Source organism: Halichoerus grypus, chromosome 9, assembly GCF_964656455.1.
Source record: "Halichoerus grypus chromosome 9, mHalGry1.hap1.1, whole genome shotgun sequence".
Lineage (NCBI taxonomy): Eukaryota > Metazoa > Chordata > Mammalia > Carnivora > Phocidae > Halichoerus > Halichoerus grypus.
In genome coordinates this window covers 81728857-81750707 of record NC_135720.1, presented here as the reverse complement: position 1 = coordinate 81750707, position 21851 = coordinate 81728857, and the positions used below count along the sequence as shown (strand labels likewise).

At 41.1% G+C, this 21851-nt stretch overlaps 1 protein-coding gene across 2 annotated transcripts in view; it reads left to right on the top strand.

Annotated features, from left to right (window-relative positions):
- Positions 1 to 3843: 3843 nt before the first annotated feature.
- CD109 (CD109 molecule) overlaps positions 3844 to 21851 on the top strand; it is a 134083-nt gene continuing 116075 nt past the window's right edge. For both annotated transcript variants that reach the window (XM_078055088.1, XM_078055087.1), the window contains exons 1-2: positions 3844 to 4165; positions 5256 to 5428. In XM_078055088.1, the coding sequence (XP_077911214.1) occupies positions 4092 to 4165; positions 5256 to 5428 (247 nt within the window). In that variant the 5' untranslated portion in view covers positions 3844 to 4091. The remainder of the gene's footprint in view (positions 4166 to 5255; positions 5429 to 21851) is intronic.

The following is a 21851-nucleotide window of genomic DNA, read 5'->3' as shown; positions in this document are numbered from 1 at the left end:
AGAGGTCTCGATTTCCAAGACAGCAATGCTCCCAGTAGGGGACACTGCAATGTTCCCCTTCAACTGGCAGTTGAGATTGCCACCTGGTCACTTGGGGCTCCTCATGCCAGTGAATCAATAGCCAAAGAAGAGGTTACTCTATTGGCAGAAGTGAGTGAATGATCCTGATTGTCAAGGATTTGCTACTACACAGTGAAAATTAGAAGTATTTCTGGAATGCAGAAGATGTACTAGGGCATTTCTTAGTTCTTTTCCCAGATTCTGTGATTAAAGTCAATAGAAAACAATAATACAATACAGGGAGAACTGTTAATGGCCCACATCCTTCAGAAATGAAGATCTGGGTCACCTCACCATAAAAAGAACCATGGAAAGAACTGAAGGCAGAGAAATAGATAGTGGAAGAAGGTAGTTATAAATACCATCTACTTCCATGTGACCAGTAGCAGAAATGAGGACTGTACTAGTTATTTGCATTTCCTTCTTGTTTTGATATAAATATATTTGTATACATTATTAACCAATATTTTTCTCCTCCCTGTCATTCTTCTACCATATGTGTTAATAGTAGTTACCTTTTACCGTGGTATTGAAGTTATAGGGTCTCAAAGGGAGAATGTGATTCAGCCAGAAGAGGCATGAACAAAAATCCAAAGACAGTTAAAGGAACTTTATATCCCCTCTTGGAGAGAGGGTTATGTTGTGTTTGGTTGTATGAGGGAAAGTTGCATCATGCTAGGTGAAAGCATAGTTTTTCTGTTTTTGTTTGTTTGTTTTTTAAGTTAAATATGGTTAAAAAGGGTATATACAGCTGTCAAGTTGTTGAGGCACAAACTTTGGTAGCTTTGTACTATGGCAACTTATCTAAGATGGAGCTCAGTGTCTCAGAATTTCCCTTCCCGTATGGTTCTGAGTTGGTGTTGGCCACAGGAGACATTTTGTGTGAACTTGAAAGCCAGCAGTGAAGCAGAAGGCGTATTTTTTACTCTCTGAAGGTTAGTGCAAGGTGCCAGGCAGATGAGCCACTGGCCCTCATTGTTAACTGATCTGCTAGCTCACTTTGTGGGTGTGGGGTGGCAATGAGGCCCCGTGTTCCTCCAATTCTTAGAAGATCTCCTCCTTGAGCTTTTCTGAATTCTGGGCGAGGTGCATATGCAGCTCTTGGTGAAAGATACCAGCTTCTCTTGCAGATTACCCGAGACATCAAAGTTGGAGGTGGTAAGAGAGACGTAGGTTCCAGTTCTCCCTCATATTTCCTTGTTCTTGTCCACATTTAGCTCTTCTCCCCTTGGCTGACCTTGAGCGACTTTAGGTTCGACACTGGACGCAGAGGCCATGGCTGCTCTTCAGCTGCCATGATTGGGTAGGATCAGTCTCATACTGGTTCTGCTTTCTCATTGAGCCACAGCCTAAAGACAGGTCAGGAGGCACACGGGAACGTTGGGGAGTTCTTATGCCAAAGGCCGGTTTTCATGGGAGGAACACACATAATTTTTTTAGTATTAAAATTCATGAATTTTATGTGAAAGTTTCTAAGATGTTGCCTTAAAGACCTCTTAGTAAAACAGTACCCTTTTGTAGTTTTCTTCTTAAATGAAAATGATATTTATACTCATTATAGAAAACTTGGCAGAGGTAATCACCAGGATACATACAACATTTTGGTGAGCATCCTTCAATTCTTTCTTCAATGCATATATCTACAATGTGTATGTATACATAAATACACTTTATTTTTATAAAAATGGAATCATATTTAAATTCTGTTTTATGAAACAGATTCTGTACCCCCCAACAGCATATCATGAATACTTACCTTTAGATAATTAGTCTCCAATTCAAGAACATAATTTTTAATTACTTCAAGTATTCTGTTGCATGGATATACCATAATTTATTTAACCCTATCTCTTATTGTTAATCTCAGACTATTTTTAATTTTTCTTAATTAAAAAAAGACTCTGAGGGGCGCCTGGCTGGCTCAGTTGGTAGAACATCTGACTTTTAATCTTGGGGTTGTGAGTTCGAGCCCCATGTTGGGTGTAGAGATCACTTAAGTAAATAAAAAAAAAACTTTTAAAAAAGCCTTTGAGATGAACCTTTTTGCTAATTCTTTTAACAAATTTTTATTGAGTACTGTGTACCAGGCATGTAGTAGCTTCATCTCTATGCAAATCTACATGGCTAAATTTCTGTATGGTTAAGCTTTTCAACAAGTGTGTATTGTGAAAAGGAAGAAATAAACAGAGAGGTACATCAATTTAAGATCTGCACAGATTTAATTTTATAAAATAACTAGGTCATTCTAAGCTTTTCTATAGGTCTTCTTGTAATGCATTTGCTTGCCTCTAGAATAAACCTGAATTTATTGATCCATCTCTGTGAAGCTTGAAAATAATTTTCTCCATGTTCCCAACTTCTCTTTTAAATCAAAGTGCCCCCAAATTGCCTGTACTTGTAGACCTTCTGTGACCCCCTGTCTACTGAAGTAAAGTAGAATCTCATTCTCCATCCCAGAAATAGAGTTTGCATTCCAACGTGATTCTCATACATGTTAGAGTTTGAGAAGCACTGGTTTAGATCTCTGGGCTTAGCTCACACTTGACCTTGGTCCTCTACTCTGAACAACATAGGGGAGGAGACTAGATCAGCAGTGATAGCTCTGTCAAGGATAGGATCTCTACCCAAGGATCCACTCAGACACTTTTCACTATCCTCAAGTCCTGCCTGCACAGGAAGCCGGCCACTAAAGATAGGCTGCGTATAGGAGACATAGGGACATAAGGGACCTCTGCAAGCCATTCAGCAGGGTGAAAAAGGGTGGAACAGGAAAGGGAGGAAAGCAAGTTCCTGGATTCCAAAAACCACAGTTTGTCTAGGTGCTACTTTCTCCCTTATTTAGCACATAGCTTTGTCACATGACATCCCTTTGCTGACCTCTTTTCCTTGTGCATTTTGCCCTGCATGAAAAAGTCACCATGTAAAACTTTTCTCCACGAATTAGAAACTTAAAAGTTGTCAGGGACTGAATGTGCCTGTTTTCCAACAGTTTCTGGCAGTTCCCTGCTTTTATGGTGTAGTCATGGTGAAACCTGAGTCATCTGAAGATGGTGCCAGTGCCAAAGAACTGGAGAAGGAGCTGTTGACAAGCCAGGGTGGTGAGGAGCTGGGTAAGCTCAGCAACTGTTGCACCGCGGCTACCGTCCTCCTGGGACAGGAGAGCCACCCCGATCCTAACTGTGTTTCTACAAATCGCTCCCAGCTTTCCAGTTCTAATGAATGCTGTCCGTAGCAAATGTGTGTAGAGACAGCCAAAAATATAAAGCATCTCCCTGGATAATTGCTTCTCCCAGTTCCAAGTAGCAACACCTAACTTTTGCGTGTGCCAGCATTCCTTTCTTGCTCGGTTTTTTTTTTTTTCCCCCCAACGGAGAAACCACAGCATTTTCCTGGAGAGACAAACAAAATACCTTCATTTGTGTTTTAAGTAAAAGTAGTTTTTCTCCTGTCCTTTCATATAACGTTAAACAACTCCCCAGAAAATACCTTGGTTTGGCGTCTCTGTGTGTGCATGTGTGTGTGTGTGTTTGCCATTTCTCTAAAATTATGACTCATAGTCTGGGGGACAATGATTTTTTTCCACTTCGCTTAGCTGCTCTGAATTTCTCCTCACAAGGATGGGCCTGTTTATTCACTCTGGGCATCGCTGGTAGAGCGCTAGTGTAAACAGCCCCGGGGAACCCGGTGGCCTGGGGAAGTGGGCGCCCTGTGTTCTCCGCGGGGAGCAGGGATGCCGGGGCCAGGTTGGGCTTGACCGCATTTAGAGACAGCTTTCTGACCCCGCGCCCCACCAGGATTTTCGACGCTGGCCGGAGCAGCGAGAAGCGCCATTGTGATGCCGGTGGGAGGGGTGGAGCCACCAAGTCCTGTCTCAATTTAGACTTCTCACTCCGCTTTTAGGCGCGCCCATTTCAGATTGCTAAACTCCAGAGGCAGGGGAAAAAAAAGCGGGGAGGAGGTGGAAAGCCACACCCCGCGGCGCCCGCGAATTTCCCCAGGAGCTGACGGTGGCCCAGGCAGACGCGGCCGAGATGCGGGGCTGGGGGCTCCTGACCGCCGCCCACCTCGTGTGCGTGTGGACCGCCGTGCTGGCCGCGGCCCCCCGGTAGGAGCGCGGGCGCGGGCGCGGGCGCGGGCGCGGGGCCGGGGGCCGGGCGGGCGGAGGGGGCGGCGGCTGTGCGGCCGCGGGTGGGAACCGGCCCCGCGGCCGCACTCGCGAGCCCGGCACCGGCCTGCAGGGTAGACCGTCTGTCGCTGCAGCTGGGTTCTCCGTGGGACAGTCACCTTCTCCACCCGTGGAAGTTGTTGAAGCGTCTTTCTGACCATAACGACTTTCTAGAGACACGTTTTAGTTTTAGTACATGTTGCCTCTGCCTTTTCCTCAACATTTTCCCCCCTCCCAAACAGCGTGCCTTCTTTTCTCAAAGGCGTGTGATGTATTTTTTTCTAAACTAGGTCTCTCAGCTTCGGCATTGGCAAGGTGTGACTGAGGTGAATTGGTTCGGGTGCAGACACTGTAGGAGGATAACTAATGAGACACCCACCTGAATGGGAAGTGCCCCTCTCCTACGGGTTTTTGCAGTTGAGCCTTTACCCTTGGCTTGGGCAGAGAAAGTGCTGTTTTTGCGGACTTTTATGCATTGCTACACCTGGACATTTTACCACTGGTCGTTTAATTTCCGATGGTGTATTTCAGTCAGTGGTATTTGTTAGATGATGTTTTCTGGGGCAGATGCCCATGGATGAAGGTTTGAATAAAAACCGCAAAGTGCGTGTGTGTGTGTGTGTGTGTGTGTGTGTGTTTAAGCCAAGAAAAAAATCACGCTGGCATGAGGTTGTCTGTAAAGGAGAAGTTGAGAGGCTTGTACGTTGCCAATAACTTCTGCATGCCCCAGTGTAAGCCATTTACACTGAGGCTCATCCTGTGCTGTTTGTGGTTTATAAAATGGAAATAATAACACACGCTCTCCTCTAGTGGTGCAGGAATTATTGCATTGAGATTGATTTATGAGAATTCCTTTCTCAATAGCATTTCAGTGCAGTTGCTAAATGGAACAGTGGGGCAATATTGGAGTAATTGGAACAATTGCAATTGGCATAGTATGGAGAGTCGATCTATGAAATTTGAGGATCGGAAAAGAATGGAGATGTAAAGATAAGAAACTGTGTTTTTCCTCTTCTTGGGAACTCTTCAGGCCTAGGTTTCTGGTGACAGCCCCAGGGATCGTCAGGCCTGGAGGAAATGTGACTATTGGGGTAGAGCTTCTAGAACACAGCCCTTCCCAGGTCACTGTGAAGGCCGAGTTGGTCAAGATGGCAGCCAACCTCACTGTCTCTGTCCTGGAAGCAGAAGGAGTCTTTGAAAAAGGTAAGATAAACAGCATGAAGTCTTACCCTTCTGTAGTAATAACTGCAGTCTGTTAATAAAGCCACATGTTAGGTAGGGTAACAGAGAAACCCCAGAGTTGCAGTGTTCTAGGTAGTACACTTTTAATTTTTGCTCATGAAGAGTCCAAAATGGTGTTCCCGGATGCTCCCCCAAGCTGAGATTCACAGACCCAGGTTCCTTCCACTTTGTGGCTCCCTCATCATCAACATGTGTCTTCCAAGTCTGCAGGGGAAGAGCATGGAATTTCTCACGTGGGAGGTTTTTATGGGATGGGCCTAGAAGGGGCTCATATCACTTCTGTTCCTCTTCTGATGGTCACATTTAGCTGCAAAGGAGGCTGGGAAATGTAGGCCAGTGACTGCCCAGAGAGGGAAATGGGCAAGGTCAATAGTCTGATATATATTTATATATAGTTTATGTAAACCATATGTAACCATGTTTATATTTATTGAGTACTAAGGATTTTATTAAGTATGCCTGTGGAAAAGAAAAGAGCAACACAGTGTTAAAGTTCAGTTTTATGGAATATTTCTTAATTTTTAAGGTACAGGAAAAAATGATAAATGTGGGAGTCATTTGTAAAAGAACCCACATCTCTTAAATTTGGATTCAAATCTGGTTTAGGATTAAATTGGGTCGATGAATGTCTTCTTTTTATTACGAAGGGAAAAATAATTTTGGGGGTAAATACTTAAGCTTTTTTTTCCCATTAAAATGAACATTTATTGTATTTTTTTTCTAATTGAAAGAGTAGTATATATTTGGTGCTTACATCCTGGAAGTAAAGGAAATAAACCAAGATCACCCATAATCTTACCACCTAACTATAAACACCGTTAACTAGAAGCATGTTTAGATGTTTCATCAGAGGGCAGAGATTGAGGCATAAATGCCTATAATGTTAAGAGTTATCTTAAAAAATTAATTTAAGGGCACATAATGAAGGGTGGACGGGATTCCACAATAGTTCGTTTTATAAATGTTGATCCTCTACCAACATAGAGAAATTAACACCATCATGAAAGAAGGTAAAATCAAAGTTTATCTATATCTGTGTTTTTTTTTTTTCTCCACTGGAGGTTGACTGACTAGGAGGGTAAGTTTGGGATAGAAGTCAGGAAGAGGTGATGTGTATCGGAGCCAAGCCACTTTGTCTTTCATAGGAGTTATGTCAGGAAAGTGGGAGGCCTTGTTTCGCTGGAGAGGAAATGTAGATTAGTGCTTAAGATCTGAGATTGTCTTAGCACAATTGTTGTATGGTCTTGTGCAGTTACCTAACTGTACTGAGCCTCAATTTCCTCACCTGTAAAATGGGGATAATGAAACTTACTTTCCAGAGCAGGTATAAAGTGAAAGTTAGTATCCAGCACCTATGAGGAATTTAACACCAGCTGTTAATATTTATCAGTAGTAATACTGAAGAAGAAGATGCAGGATGCGTTATTTCCTTTTATATGAGGGTAGATTTCTGCTTTCATTATTGAACTATTATTTCTGAAAATGAATGAATCCTGGTCTTATGATAATGGCTAAAGAAAATATTGAAATACTAAGTCAGAGCAGACAATACTTAATGTAGTTCCACATTCATTATTTATCCACTAAGAATTATCATTTTGGCTCTACTAGAGTGGCAGTTTTACCGCAATGCAGAGGTCCAGAATAACATGGATGATTTTGATAAATATTTGGGCTTTCCTCAGATGTTTGTATACTCTTATTTTAGAATTTCTACTGCATTATCTTTTCTGCAATCTCCTTTATCAGTCTCTTTTCTTTTTTCTGCAAATAGTACCAACACTGCAGATGGGGGAAGGGGGGACTGTGGCTCATTTTAAAACTTTTTTCTTAGATTTTTCTTTTGGGAAGAGAGTTGGTCATATGTCTCTGGGAAGGCTAAAGTGCTCAAGACTGGGTCAGACAACACTATCCTGAGAGCAGAATGAATCTTTGAAAAAGAGAGAGAAAATGCATTTTTTAGTGGCTGTTTTCTGACTCTGTTGACCTACAGTTTCATTGAAAATGCCATTTCTGGGAGCACTCTCTCTCTTTCAAAGGAGAAGGTTACTCTGTTATCAGAGGCCGTGAGTCATTGTTCTCAAAGCAGATGCTTCCTGTAATGTTAGGACTTAAGGACCAAGACTTTTTTTTTTTTTTTTTAACCTGACTTCTCCAGTTGCAGCAATATGTAGACAAATGAGCATTTTAAATCGATGGATCTTCTAAATCCAGAGATCCTCGTAGGATTCATTTTTTTCTCCCTTGCCACATAAACACAAGCAAATAAATACATTTTAGGTCTGATTCTTTCATTACTTTTTTATGAGGGCCTCCAAGAAAAGGTTGGTTCTAATAAAGATTCATCTTCCAGCAGGGCTGGGTAAAGAGGGGTATTATTTCTGAGTGGCTGTTTCTAACAGTCCGGGTCTTTTTAGAAAGTCCCGGGGTAGAGCAATGTTTTACCATAACCAGAATGCGTTGGTAGCTTAATTGTGTCAGAAATGGTAACAGCTAAAGGATTCAAATTGCAGAATATACTTTAAAAAAGGGATGGGTGAAATCGGTGAAGGCGATTAAATAAGAGTACACTTATCTTGATGAGGACTGAGTAACAGAGGGAAATGCTGAGTCACTATATTGTACACCTGAAACTAGTATAACACTGTATGTTAACTACACTGGAATTAAAATTAAAAAATGGAAAAAATATAAATAAATTAAAAAAATAAAAAAGCCAGAAAAGTATGGCTTGTCCTCAAGGAAGAGTTCATTTATTTGTTTGACAGATAGAGGGAAGATTTTATTTACATTTCCATCCTTGAGGCCAGCAGCATTGATAAATTACATTATAGTTAATTTATTCATTTTTAAATATATGAATTTTCCATTTATTGGGGATCAATTACATGGTTTTTTGGGTGAACAGTAGCCCTTTAGAAAAAGTGTTTCTACTAAACTTTGTGACATTCTCTAAAGGTATATTAATGCCTCTTCAGTGGTGAGATTGAGACACTGAAGTGCACTTGCCATTATCACCACCAACCCCACCACCACCATCATCACCACCCTCATCACCACCATCACCACCAACCCCACCACCACCATCATCACCACCCTCATCACCACCACCACCACCATCACCAGCACCCTCATCCCCTTTATAGTGAATAGAGCTAGGTTCATAGTCTTCTGTTGTATAAAATAGTTAAGGGGACATAATTAACAAAACATGGTAAAAGTTCAGCAGGTAGTAATTACCAGAGGAGAGAAGATGGAGTCACTTTTGAAATCAAGTCAGATTTGAAATCAAATCAAACTGCATGTTGGGTGGAGAGTGAGTCTGTCTCCTTATTTCTTCCCTTCTTGGTTTTTATCTTTTCCATTAGTGAGATGTTGCCTGGAGTTCCATGCCAGATCAAGAAAAAAAGTTTAAGAATGTTTGAATTCAGGGGTCATAAATAAGAACTATCTTCTCTGTGAAGACATATGGAATGGTTGAATTATTTTTGACGTCCTTGAAATCATTATTTCTACCTTATTCCCCTCCTCTTTCTACAATTTGAAATGTTCATGTGTAAACTTTCAGTGTTTCTCGAGTGAGATTTGCCTCAAATAATAATGAATGCACCCTTTCCCCTCATTCATGAATTCATTGTTGCTGGTTCACATAAACCTGATTTAAGAAAAAAACCTGAACAAAATGTCAGCTGAAGCTGTGGGTGCTCTGCGGGGCATCTTGTGGTGAGTGCCTGATGGTTGGGATGCATTGTTTATTTATTGATCGTGCCAGGCCTGCTTCCATCTTCCCACTGAGGCGTTGGCATGAGATGTACTCTATGAGTGAGTGTGTCTATATCCTTTAATAATTGCTTTTTCTTTTTGCTCTAAAATCTTGGGAGTTAATGGGGTGTTTACTTTTCTATTTTTTAAGAGTTAAAAATTCTTCTTTGTCCTTTACTGTCTTTCTCACATTGATGAGGGGATATTTTATTTTCCATCTTGATCCGGTAAAGCGTGGGAAATCAAGGTTTCTTAAGTTTGAGCTATTAGCTGACGAACTTAAAAAAACATCCAATTCAGTTTGGATGGCTTTCTGGTGGAAACAAAGCTCCTGAATGTACATTTCATGGCTTGTAGATCAAAATCAGTCCCATGGTTTTTATGAGAGTAGATTAATTAGTGTAGTGTGTGGGCAGATCTCCCAGGGCAGGTTTCCACAGGCAGCTTTGCCAGTAGAACTCAGTCTGAACTTGTAGTTACATGAGAATTATTTTTAAAGGGTGTGGACTCTTCATTCACATGTCTTTGCTATTGTGCGTGATATATATGTGTGTATATATATATAGGCCGGAAGATAAAGGACCACAGTGTAGTCATGATGTGGTTGGGCTCTGAAGCCAGCCTACCTGATTGTCCTTCCATTAGTGGTTGTGTGGCTGTGGGCAGTCATGATCTCACCAGGCTTCAGTTTTATTATCTGGAGAATAGTGGTTCCTGCCTTATGCGATTACATGGCTATTGTGTGAATTAAGTGAGGTAACATGTTTAAAGCACTTAACACATAGGAATTTTTCAAGAAAATGGTAGCTGTTATTAGAAAAGAATAGTAACAATCATGACAGAGGCAATTATTAATCATCGGCTGGGGTGATCTTGAACTGGGAACTCTATAAAAGGCATATCACTAGGAGGGGCTGGGAAGGGATTTGACATATTAAATATTGAGTTTCCTTATAGTGCCAGGGACTTAATGCACAATACTTCAATAACCTTGTGAGGAAAGCACTATTATCTTCATTTTAGAGATGAAGAAACTGAGGCTAAGAGAGAAAAAAAAAATTTTTTTTCCCCAGAGTTAACAACCTAAATTGTGAAGCCTGCATTTGAAGTTGGTTCTGTTGGTTCTGAATTTGAAGGTTGAGACTGGCTGGAAGAGCATGACATATATTTTGTTAGCCTTACTTTGGGATATTGATGCAATGTTGTATCAGTCATCTTCCTCTAAAATTACTGTCACGTTTGCTTGCAGTGATTTAGTCCTGGGTCTAATGAAATCTGATCTGGATCTGAAGAATCACAGTGCAGTGCTAGCTCTCTGCCCAATTTACTTGGAGCTTTATAGAATTTTGGATCTGGACGGGACCTCAGAGATAAGCCAATTCAGTCACCTAATTTATGGCCGAGGAGACTGAGGCCTGGTGTTTAATGATTTGCCCAAGATGAAATCACTTATTGGTAGCCGAGCTGAAAACCTCATACGTCCCCAAATTTGCAGTCCAGTGCTATTTCCATTATACTCTAGGAAACTTTCCTAACATATGGAGAACTGTGTGTAAGACCTAGGATATATTTGCAAATGTTGATTTTTCTGATATGGAAGAAAATAAGGCTAACTAAGGAGTTTTAAAATGCTTACCTGCATATTTGTGCAAGTTTCTTATTTCAGCTCAAGGTGGAGTTGCTCTTTATGGACTAATGGTTCTGCATGGGGCGGGGGCGGGGCTAGGAGCCTCATAGTTCTTTCTAACACTAAATCCTGTTGCTGGGTTTCTCACTGTGTGAGTTGTGCTTATTAAAAGCATAGACTCAGGGTGCCTGGCTGGCTCCAGTTGGGGAGCACGCGACTCTTGATCTTAGGGTTATGGGTTCAAGCCCCACATTGGGTGTAGAGATTACCTAAAAGTAAAATCTTAAAAAAAAGGCAGACTTGTGGCCACCCCTTCAAAACATGGGTAAGGTCTAGGAATCTAAATTTTATTTCAAGCAGTCATCACGAGTGATTCTTAGCCACATTAAAATGAGGACGACTACTCTTTAGTATCTCACAAATGGCTCCTGACAAAGTGCTGGAAAGCCTGAGAGTGAGAGTCATGCCTTGGCAAGTCTATGATGATTCATGGTAGCTGAGAGAAGTCCCCTCCCAGACTTCTGTATTTGCTTTCAAGCAGCCCCCAACCCTAAGCATGGGTGTTCATTTTAAGTGATGGAGAATCATATTTTGGGGTTTGATTATGAATCGGTGATTGAGTGAAGCTGAAAGTGAACATACCGATTCTTTAAACTCCAAGTTAAACATGTGCTGCTCCTTTTCTAACAAGGAATGAGTCACTGGGCCAGTGACTCACTGAGGGGTTGTGGTGGAAATAGAAATCAGATCCTGTAAGAATTCGGGGTGGGTTACTGTTTGATCCTTTATGTTGCTAAGAGGGCTTTAGAATGCTGAAACTAGTTGTTTGCCCAATGACATTTCCCCCCATTAATTTATTATTTCTTGATTATTTGTTGTATGTGATTGTGGATGAATGGGGGCGGGTGGGGAATAAGAGGAAGGAAGGATTAGAAAAGGTTCAGAGGTTCCAGAAGGATAACATATAATATTTAAAGTGCAGAAGGCTGAAGAGTTTTTATTTCTTGTTTGTATAAAAAATTCAGTGTGGTTTGTAAATAGCGCTTCTTGTGTGTGACCCTGTGCCCGGTGCTGTTACCTTTTACATGCAGAGCTATACAAATGTCCATTCATACATGTTCCGCTCCTGCTGACATATTTGGCATTTAGTGGGAACAGTTATTTTACATACTAGGGGAGGGAAGGGGGTGCCGGAGGAAAGAGCTGACGGCTGGGAGTGGCAGCCATGGGGGGATAGAGGTTTGTGTGTCTGTTTTCTGAAAAGATGCTACATTCTGCTTGAGATGTAAGTTTGGGGAGACATCCAGGTGGTGATGTACAGCAGGCAGTTTTGAAATTGTAGCTAAGGAGAGAGTTTAAGGCATTGTTTTCATAGAGGCAGACAATACTTGAAGTCGGTGGAAATGCATGAGATGTGCAAGAGAGACAAAGCTTATGGAACAAGACTGATGACAGAAGCTTGGAAAAAGGAAAAGAAATCAATGAAATGGACGAACGATGAGCAGCCAGAGACAGGGATAGATTGAAGACGGTGAGATGTTTCAGAAGCCAAGGGAAGAAAGTTACAAGAAGGAAAGTTTTGATAGAACTGAGTGTCCCAGAGGGTCAGAGAAGAGAAGATGAAGACAGAGAAAAGGACATTGGTGATCCTTGAGTGAATGGTTTTAAGTTGAATGTTGGGAGCAAAAGCCAAGTTTTAAGGGCCTGGGTGGCTCAGTCATTACGCGTCTGCCTTCGGCTCAGGTCCTGATCCCAGGGTCCTGGGATCGAGTCCCATATCGGGCTCCCTGCTCAGCAGGAAGCCTGCTTCTCCCTCTCCCACTCCCCCTGCTTGTGTTCCTGCTCTCTCTCTCTCTCTGTCAAATAAATGAATAAAATCTTAAAAAAAAAAAAAGCCAAGTTTTAAGTAATAAATGGGTAATGAGAAAATATAAGAGTGTAGACTACTCTTTACTGAAGTTTGACAGTTGAAAGGAGAGAGGTAGATGTTCTCTTAAAATGCTTAGTAGAGAGGTAAAAGTGGTTGATGCAAAAGGGAGGGGTGGATAATTCATGGATAGGAAGTAGTGGGATCAGGATTAGGAACACAGGTAAGTGGATTAATCCTTAAAAAAAACAAAAACAAAAACCTTGTACTTTTTGTTTTGACGCAAGAAAGAAATTGAAGAGAATGAATAAAGAAAAATATTTTGGGGCACCCGGGTGGCTCAGTTGTTGAGCGTCTGCCTTCGGCTCGGGTCATGATCCCAGGGTCCTGGGATCGAGCCCTGCGTCGGGCTCCCTGCTCCTCGGGAAGCCTGCTTCTCCCTCTCCCACTCCCCCTGCTTGTGTTCCCTCTCTCACTGTGTCTCTCTCTGTCAAATAAATAAAATCTTAAAAAAAAAAAAAAGAAAGAAATATTTTGAGGTATGAACTTGAGATGGAGAATAAAATTGGAATACGGTTTTAGGAAAACTTCGCAATAGTTATTTACCTGCCTCTAAATTATACACATCTGATATCTCTTCATAGGGAGTGGGGATATACATTACAAGCAGTGGCTCATTGGAGAGAGAAATACAGAATTGGAGATACTCCCTGGTGGTGTCCAAATGGGTCCCTGCTGGATTGTGGGATGTTGGAATGCAAGGGCGGATACTTGTATTGGTATCAAGGGAAGGAACACAAGAGAATAGAGAAGAGAAAGGGGTATTTATGGTGGTAGTATGCTTCACTTGAAGCTTGAAGGGATCGGGTAGTTATTTTATTATTGCCATGGGATTGTAATTTATTATCCTTGGTCTGGGCTAAGGTGATCATCAGACCAATGGTGAAATGACAAAACTTGAGGAGAAGGAAATTATAGTGGGTTCTGGTCTTGCTCTGTCTGTTCTATTCTTCATTTCTCTTAGGAAAATTCCATGACTTGACTTTCTTCCCTCGCAAGGGTGAGGGTGAAATTGGCCAAAGAAAATTTGGTGGCAGGAGTTGGGTGGGGAGTAGTGGGCAGGTCCTTGGGTCTTTAGTTTTGAAGAAATGACTCATGAATTAATCTAAAAACCAGAATGGTAAAGAGCTTAGAAATAAACGGAGTTACATTCTCTTAGGAGTACTTGGTAGCTTCCTTTTGGCAGGGCAATGTTGGGAATTTACATTTATGAAAATGTAGCTGGCAGAAATGATTTAGTATTATAAATTTAAATTTCGCTGAAATCTTGTTAAATCTCAGAAATATAGTTGAGACAGGGCATGACTATTTTGAGAATTCCAAATATTTATTAGGCATCAAATTGTATATGGCACAGTATTGGGTGGCATAAATGTTTGGCTCCTCACGGGGATGCAAAGTAGGTTTCATTTCATGTGCCATCTCAAGTTGATGGTAGAGGCTGCTTGGAGTGCCACGTTGATGGTGTCGAGGAAGTCTGGGTTCACCGGAATAGAGAGTAGATGAATTAGCTGTGTCTGCCATGGGCATGGAAATGGGGAGTGTGGTATGAATGCTGTAAAGGAGGCTGTTGGGTTGAAGAGGGATGGACTTCTACAGGGCTACATGGGGCTTGAGGTAATCACAACATGGATGAGAGAGAAAAGGTAGAAGAGTGGGGGTGTTCAAATACTACCATGAAAGTACACTAAGCTACAGAGGAGGGACAGGGAGGGAACATGAGATTTTGTTTGGACTAATATTTTGGAAGTAATAGCCAGGTCTGTCCTGTTCTGTACATTTTGGGAGGCACAGTGAGTCAGACTGGGGGCTCTAGAACCACATTGGAATCGAACCCTTAGCACTACCTCTTACTACCTAAGTGGCCTTGGGCAAGTCACTTCATTTCATCTAATCTCAGTTTCTTCCTTTGTATGATGGCAATAATAATAGTACCTATCTTAGGGCATTGTTGTGAGTATTAAATGAGACAGTACTTCAGAGCTGTGCTGTGTAATATGGTAGCGATGAGCCACCTGGGGGTTTTGAGTGCTTGATATGAGGCTTGTACACATTGAGATGGGCTGCAAGTAAAAAATACACAATGGATTTTGAATACTTAATACCAAAAAATGCAACAAAACTGAATCTTTTTTAAGCTGATAAATTTTTAATATTGATTACATCTTCAAGGGTAATATTTTGGGTATATTGGGTTCAATAAAATATGTTATTAAAATTAATTTTAGGGGCGCCTGGGTGGCTCAGTTGTTAAGCGTCTGCCTTCGGCTCAGGTCATGATCTCAGGGTCCTGGGATCGAGCCCCGCATCGGGTTCCCTGCTCAGCGGGAAGCCTGCTTCTCCCTCTCCCACTCCCCCTGCTTGTGTTCCCTCTCTCGCTGTGTATCTCTCTGTCAAATAAATAAATAAAATCTTTAAAAAAAAAAATTAACTTTACCCATTTCTTTTCTTTTTTTTTAGTGCACTGCTTTAGAACACTTATCATTATGCCTAGCACATGGTAAGCACTGGAGAATGTCAGCTGTGTCGTACCTAGCATCTCCTAGCATCCCATGTTATTATTATTATTATTTTTTAAAGATTTTATTTATTTATTTGACAGAAAGAGACATAGTGAGAGCAGAAACACAAGCAGGGGGAGTAGGAGAGGGAGAAGCAGGCTTCCCGCGGAGCAGGGAGCCCGATGTGGGACTCGATCCCAGGACCCTGGGATCATGACCTGAGCCGAAGGCAGATGCTTAATGACTGAGCCACCCAGGCGCCCCCATGTTATTATTGATGCCGCCCTTGTGAGCACCAGCTGTGGCATCAGGCGAGGTCTCTGTTAATGGCAGTTTGACTGTGACTCAAGCAGGCCTTCAACCTTATTCCTTATCCCTTGAGAAAGGAGGAGATCTTTCTAAAAAGAGCACCATACCATAGGGGACAGTAAACTTTTCCTATAGAAGGCCAGATGGTAAACATGGTAGGTCTGCTGCCTTATGGTTTTGTTGTGCATAGTAAATGAGTGTGCTCATGGAACTTTATGGACCCTGAATTTGGAATTCATATAATATTTCATGTGTCATGAAATATTTATTCTTTTTCTTTTCCCGGCTGTATAAAAATGCAAAACCATTTTTAGTTCACGAACTGTAGGAAAGTAGGTGTGGGCTCTCTTTGGCCCGTGGGCCGTAAATTGCCAGCCCTGCCATTATGAATGCTTGGACATTCAGTAGCCCAGGGCCTTGTTTGACTCTTGGTTTTTCATATGTATTGAACCTAACATTTAGTTTATACTCTACCATTGTATTTATTTTACTTTTAGTATATTTTTTTTGACCTGTTGATGCTCAGTGGTCTGAATGGAACAAAACGTTATTTATGAAACTCCTGTTTATTGAGATGTTTGTAAATAAGGAGAGGCAGGAGAGAAAAACAATTAAAGGAGTGTGTAAGGGACCAAAGGAGATATTTTTGCTTTGTTTTACTCAAAATGCTTGTCTTTTTGTATAGATTGAATGCACTGGAGAGTTACTTAGCTTTAAAGTGACATTAAACTGTGAAGCAGAAACATATTTTAAGGTTTTGTCTTCCACAGATTCTCACTTTGTCTCTCTGTGATCAAAGAACATGCTGAATAATGAGAGAATATTTAATAACTTGGTAAGGAAGTCCAAGTTTTCAGCTAAGAAAGTGATATACTTAAGTTTATATTACTGAATAGCAGAGAGCTACCAAAAATACTTAAGCAGTAAATACTAAGTCAGGGATATAAATATATAATTGTGTGTATATATATTTGCATATATATTTATATACATACATGCATATACATATATATATTTATATGCATATAGTGGAAAAGCTGTTTTTTTTGTTCCCATAGAGAATATTTCTGGATCTGTTGGATTTCTAGTCACACATCACTCCTTCCCTCAGCAGTTCTCCACAGAGCTATTTTGTGAGCACAGATGTTAGAGGAGGTAGCATACGGCATTATAGAGTGTTTAAAAAGCTAAGGGAAGGTTAGTTTTTGTGTATGCTTATTACGCAACTTAAAAATAGCTTGACTCTATTTGTAAATCAAACGGCCAGCTCTCCGGCTTGTGCCAAGTGTGAAGCCCTAAAACAAGGTTTCTTTTGAGTGGCTTCGGCAGCGTTGGGAAGGAGAAAGCATCTGAAAGGGTTCTAAGATTGACTTTCTGTGGTTACACACAAAAATGACTTGAGTTTTACAGACTTATCTACAGTAATGTTGAGAAGGACTTTTCGTCCCAGAGTGAATCTTTAGTCCGTGATTTAAAGAAGTGCCAGTTAGTGAGTGTTTCCAGAGGTGGTGCCTGTTTCCCGTGTCTGAGTGGACCCTTGCTCAGAGGGAGCAGAAATGGTCACAACGGTTTGCAAATGCTGTCTGTTTAATCTTCAGCATAGCAACAGCACAGAAAGAGATTACTATTCCTCATCTACATTCCCACCACTCTGCTCCCAGTTTTAGGTTTTGGCTGTGTAAATTATTGCTAGAATGTTAGGACTTTCACATAAGGCTGAGTAAGTGCCTAAGACATTCCAAGCTGCGTTTGTAAATTTGGAGAAAACACAAGTTGAAAAAAATGTCAAGTACGTAAAGTTGACCTTTTAATAACGACACATGAGACCAGTGAGTGGGCTTTAAATTGGATTTCTCTACACATCCTTCAAGCCACTCCCTGAATCTAGCAAGAATTATGGGTGGGTGGGGCATCTCTGCCCCGGCGCTCCCGCTTTTGGGAACAGCTTCTGTTTCTGGCTCTGTTTTTCCTGGGTCTGTGAACAGACACCGTCATGTGTGAGAGTAGTGAGAGCCAGGCATGCGGTCAACCTCCTCTTCCAATTTTTCTCTAACGAGAAAACCCCTCGAAGGTTTGACCCAAAAGAGCTACATTAAAAAAAAAAAGTTCTATGAAATGGGATTTCCTGCAGTTCAGATCTGGGTAGCTGGTCTTGAGTTGCTGAAATGCTTGCCCTCCGATTAATTAACCTACTGCATTTATTTGGATTGTAGATTCACAGCTGTTTTTTTTTTTTTCAACTTTCTCCTGTTTAGTGTCTCTTAGATAAAAATAAATACCCCCGCCCCAGCCCCCCTGCCCCAACACACACACACACCACACAGACCACACAGACCACACAGACCACACACACACACACACACACACACACACACACACACACAGTCTTTGTAAATTTGCCAGTGATGGGAGGTAGACTATGTGTCAGGCCATGATGGAAAGGAAGCACATTGTTTCCTCCAAGTCACTGGGCTGACAAAATGGTCAACCCCATGATTTATCCTAAAGTAATGAAAGATAAATACCTCTCCGTAATTGAGGGTACTGGTTTGGTGGGGCTCCCCTTTCTGCGGTTTAATTTTGTCCATTTTCTCCTAGTGTGGGATATTGTGGTGGATGCTGTGCTGTACCACCCAGGTAGAGCCCTTCAGAGAAGAAGGACAGGTTCCCTCCAGCTCCTGGGAGTGCTTCGCAGACCACTCTCACAGCCAGCTCCCTTTGGGGATTGCATCTGCTAAAGAGAACTGCCTTGCCCGAGGGGCACCCCTCCTTGGGTGAAGGTCCAGCCCCGTCCGTCCCCCTGGTTCAGAGCAGTTCTCAAAGATCTTGGCTGCTTCGAGCGTCTGGGCTGCTTCGAGCGTCTCTTATGGACACGTCTGGAGCCTGCTTTGCAGCTCTGCCCGCCCCCTCCCACCCCCCCCAGGCCTGTCTCCTTCCTTTCCCTTCCCTACTCCAGGTGCTGATCACAGGAGCACTCCCCACAAAACCCCTGGCTTCCCTGGCGTCCCAGCTATAGACATAATATGGTTATTTTTAAGGATTTTTCAGATCTTGAAATTAACTTTAAATGTATCAAAACTGTAGTATGAAGAAGTGATAAGAGAATTGGGAAATTTTCGAGTTTTATATCCTTTTCAGAGGTTTTTGTATAAGGCGAATTGTTTTAAAATTAGTTCTGCTATTGCAGTGCTTATAGCAGAACTCTGAAAGTTGGGAGAAATATGGATAAAGAAGAATCCCTAGGTTCTCTGATGACTAGCATAGAGCTGAGGAGAGGAGTCCTGAGATAATAGAGGCTGTGAACCTCTGTGACGGAGTGGTGATAACATGCACAAAGAGGCTCTCTAGGCTGGGGAACTTATGCAATAAGCAAGGGTATGTAGGGGAAACGTGCAAAGGTACAGCTGCTGTTCTTGTGCTGAGAGGCAGCGTGGAGTGGCAGTTTACAGCTCAGACCCAAGAGCCGGGCTGCCTGGGTTAGAATCTTGGCTCTGTTACTTCTTTTCTGTGTGTGACCTTGGGCAGGTCACTTAATGTCTCTGTGACTCAGGGTTCTCATTTGTAAAATAAGGAAAATAATACTTAATAGGATTGTGATACAGATTAGATCAGTTAATATATGTAATGCTTTTATAACACTATAAATAGTATCTATTATTATTTTATTCACCAAATTTAAAAATTGTAGGCAATCAGATCTAGTTGATTGTTTTATTGCTTCTAAGCAGAAATGTGAGTCTTCCATCCTCTAGACTAACATTATCCAATGGAAATATGGTTCTACCACATAATGTCCACATATGTAATAGGACATTTTCTAGTAACCAAAATAAAAAAGTAAAAAATAGGGGCACCTGGGTGACTCAGTTGGTTAAGCATTGATTCTTGGTTTTGGCTCAGGTCAGCATGATCTCAGGGTCCCGAGATTGAGCCACACGATGGGCTCTGTGCTCAGCATGGAGTCGGCTTGTCCCTCTCCCTGTGCAAACCTCCCCCCACCCCCGCCCCACGCTTGCTTGAGTGCTCTCTCTCTCTCTCTCTCTGTCTGGCATAAATAAATAAAATCTTTGGAAAAAAAAAATGGGGGTGCCTGGCTGGCTCAGTCAGTGGATCATGTGACTCTTGATCTTGGGGTTGTGGGTTTAAGCCCCATGTTGGGTGTAGAGATTACTTAAAAATAAAATCTTTCAAAAAAGGTAAGGAAAATCCGGATAAAATTAATTTTAATAATATACTTTATTTAATCCAATAATTCGTAAATATTACCAGTTCAACATGTACTCACTATAAAATTATTGCTGAGATAGTTCACATTCTTTTTGCTTTTTTAAGTCTTAGAAATATGGGGTGTATTTTGCATTTGTAGCACATTTTAGTTGCTCATTTCAACAGCCGCTGTGGCTAGAGGTTATTGTGCGGCACTGTGCACCTTTAGAGGTTTGCTAGTTAATCTGTTTATTTCAAGAGTGTTCTAGTCATCCGTTTCTGTGGGTGAACCACCCCCAAACCTAGTGGTTTAAAACAACAATAGTTCATTATTTCTCACGAGTCTCACTCACCCAGTTTGTACACACAAGATTAATGATTATTGCTTGAATCAGTTATTACCATGATAGTTGTGAAATTTCCTAATTCCATGATTCCTTCTATATTTACTAGTTGGAATTCTATGGTAAAGAAGAACTTTTTCTTCTCCCTCATTTAGTCATCTGTTTAATTATAGAGCAGCATAATCTTTTATTTATATTATTTATATATAACAATATATAAATATGTATGTTATATCATATATATTATGTATATAAATATATTATAAACATATATAATGGAATGATCAGACGATTTGAACATTCAAATAAAGGCTTTTTTTTTTTTTTTTGCAAATTGCCCATATTATCCCTGTCCTCATACATGCCCAGCCTCCCCTGTTACCAACATCACTAACCAGAATGGTACCTTTTTTCTTTTTAGCAAGAATGAACACATCATGATCAACCAAGGTCCATCGTTTTCACTAGGGTTCACTCTTGGCGTTGTATATTCCATGGGTTTTGGCAAATGTATAACGACATATAACCATTATTATAATACCGTACAGAGTATTTTCACTACCCTGAAAACCCTCTGTTCTCTGCCCATTCATCTCTCCATGCCACCTCGCAGCAACCTGATATTTTTATCGTATCCATAGTTTCGCTTTTTTTTCCAGAATGTCATTTATTTGGAATCATGCAGTATGTAGCCTTTTCAGACTGGCTTCTTTCACTTCACAATGTACATTTAAGGTTCCTCTGTATGTCTTTTCATGGCTTGATAGCTCATTTCTTCTCATTAGAGCTGAATAATATTCCATTGTCTAGATGTATCACAGTTTATTTATTCATTCACTGACTGAAGGAAACTTGGTTGCTTCCAAGCTTTGGCAATTATGAATAAAGCTGCTGTAAATATCTGCGTGCAGATTTTTGTGTGGTCATAAATTTTCAGCTCTTTTGAGTAAGTACCAAGAAGTGTAATTGCTGGATTGTATGGCAAGGTCATGTTTAGTTTTTTTTTTTTTAAATTTTTTATTGTTATCATGTTTAGTTTTTTAAGAAATTGCTAAACTGTCTTCCCAAGTGGCTGTACCGTTTTGCATCGCACACCAGCAGTGTGTGGGAGTTCTTATTGCTCCACATCCTGGCCAGCATTTGATGTCAGCGGCTGATACCAGTGTCCTGGTATCTTATTGTTTAATCTGCATTTCCTTATGATGTGGAGCATCTTTTATTATGCTTATTTGCCGTCTGTGTATCTTCTTTGCCGAGTTGTTTGTTAGTGACTTTGGCCCATTTTTTAGTCAGTTATTTTCTTGTTATTGAGTTTTAAGAGTTCTTTGTAGATTTTGGACTATAGTCCTCTATCAGATGTGTCTTTTGCAAATATTTTTTCCCAATTTGTGGCTTTTCTTCTCATTCTCTTGACATTGTTTTTTGCATAGCAGAAGTTTTTAATTTTGACGAAGTCCAGCTATGAATCCTTTTTTTAAAAGATTTTATTTATTTATTTGAGAGAGAGAGAGCATGAGTGGTGGGGGGGAGGAAGAAGCAGGACACCCACACCCTCCCCTCCACTGAGCAGGGAGCCTGACATGGGACTTAATCCCAGGTCCTGGTGATTGCGACCTGAGCTGAAGGAGATGCTTAACTGACTGAGCCACCTAGGTGCCCCTGAATTATTTCTTTAATGGATTGTATCTTAAAAAGACCAAGGTCATCT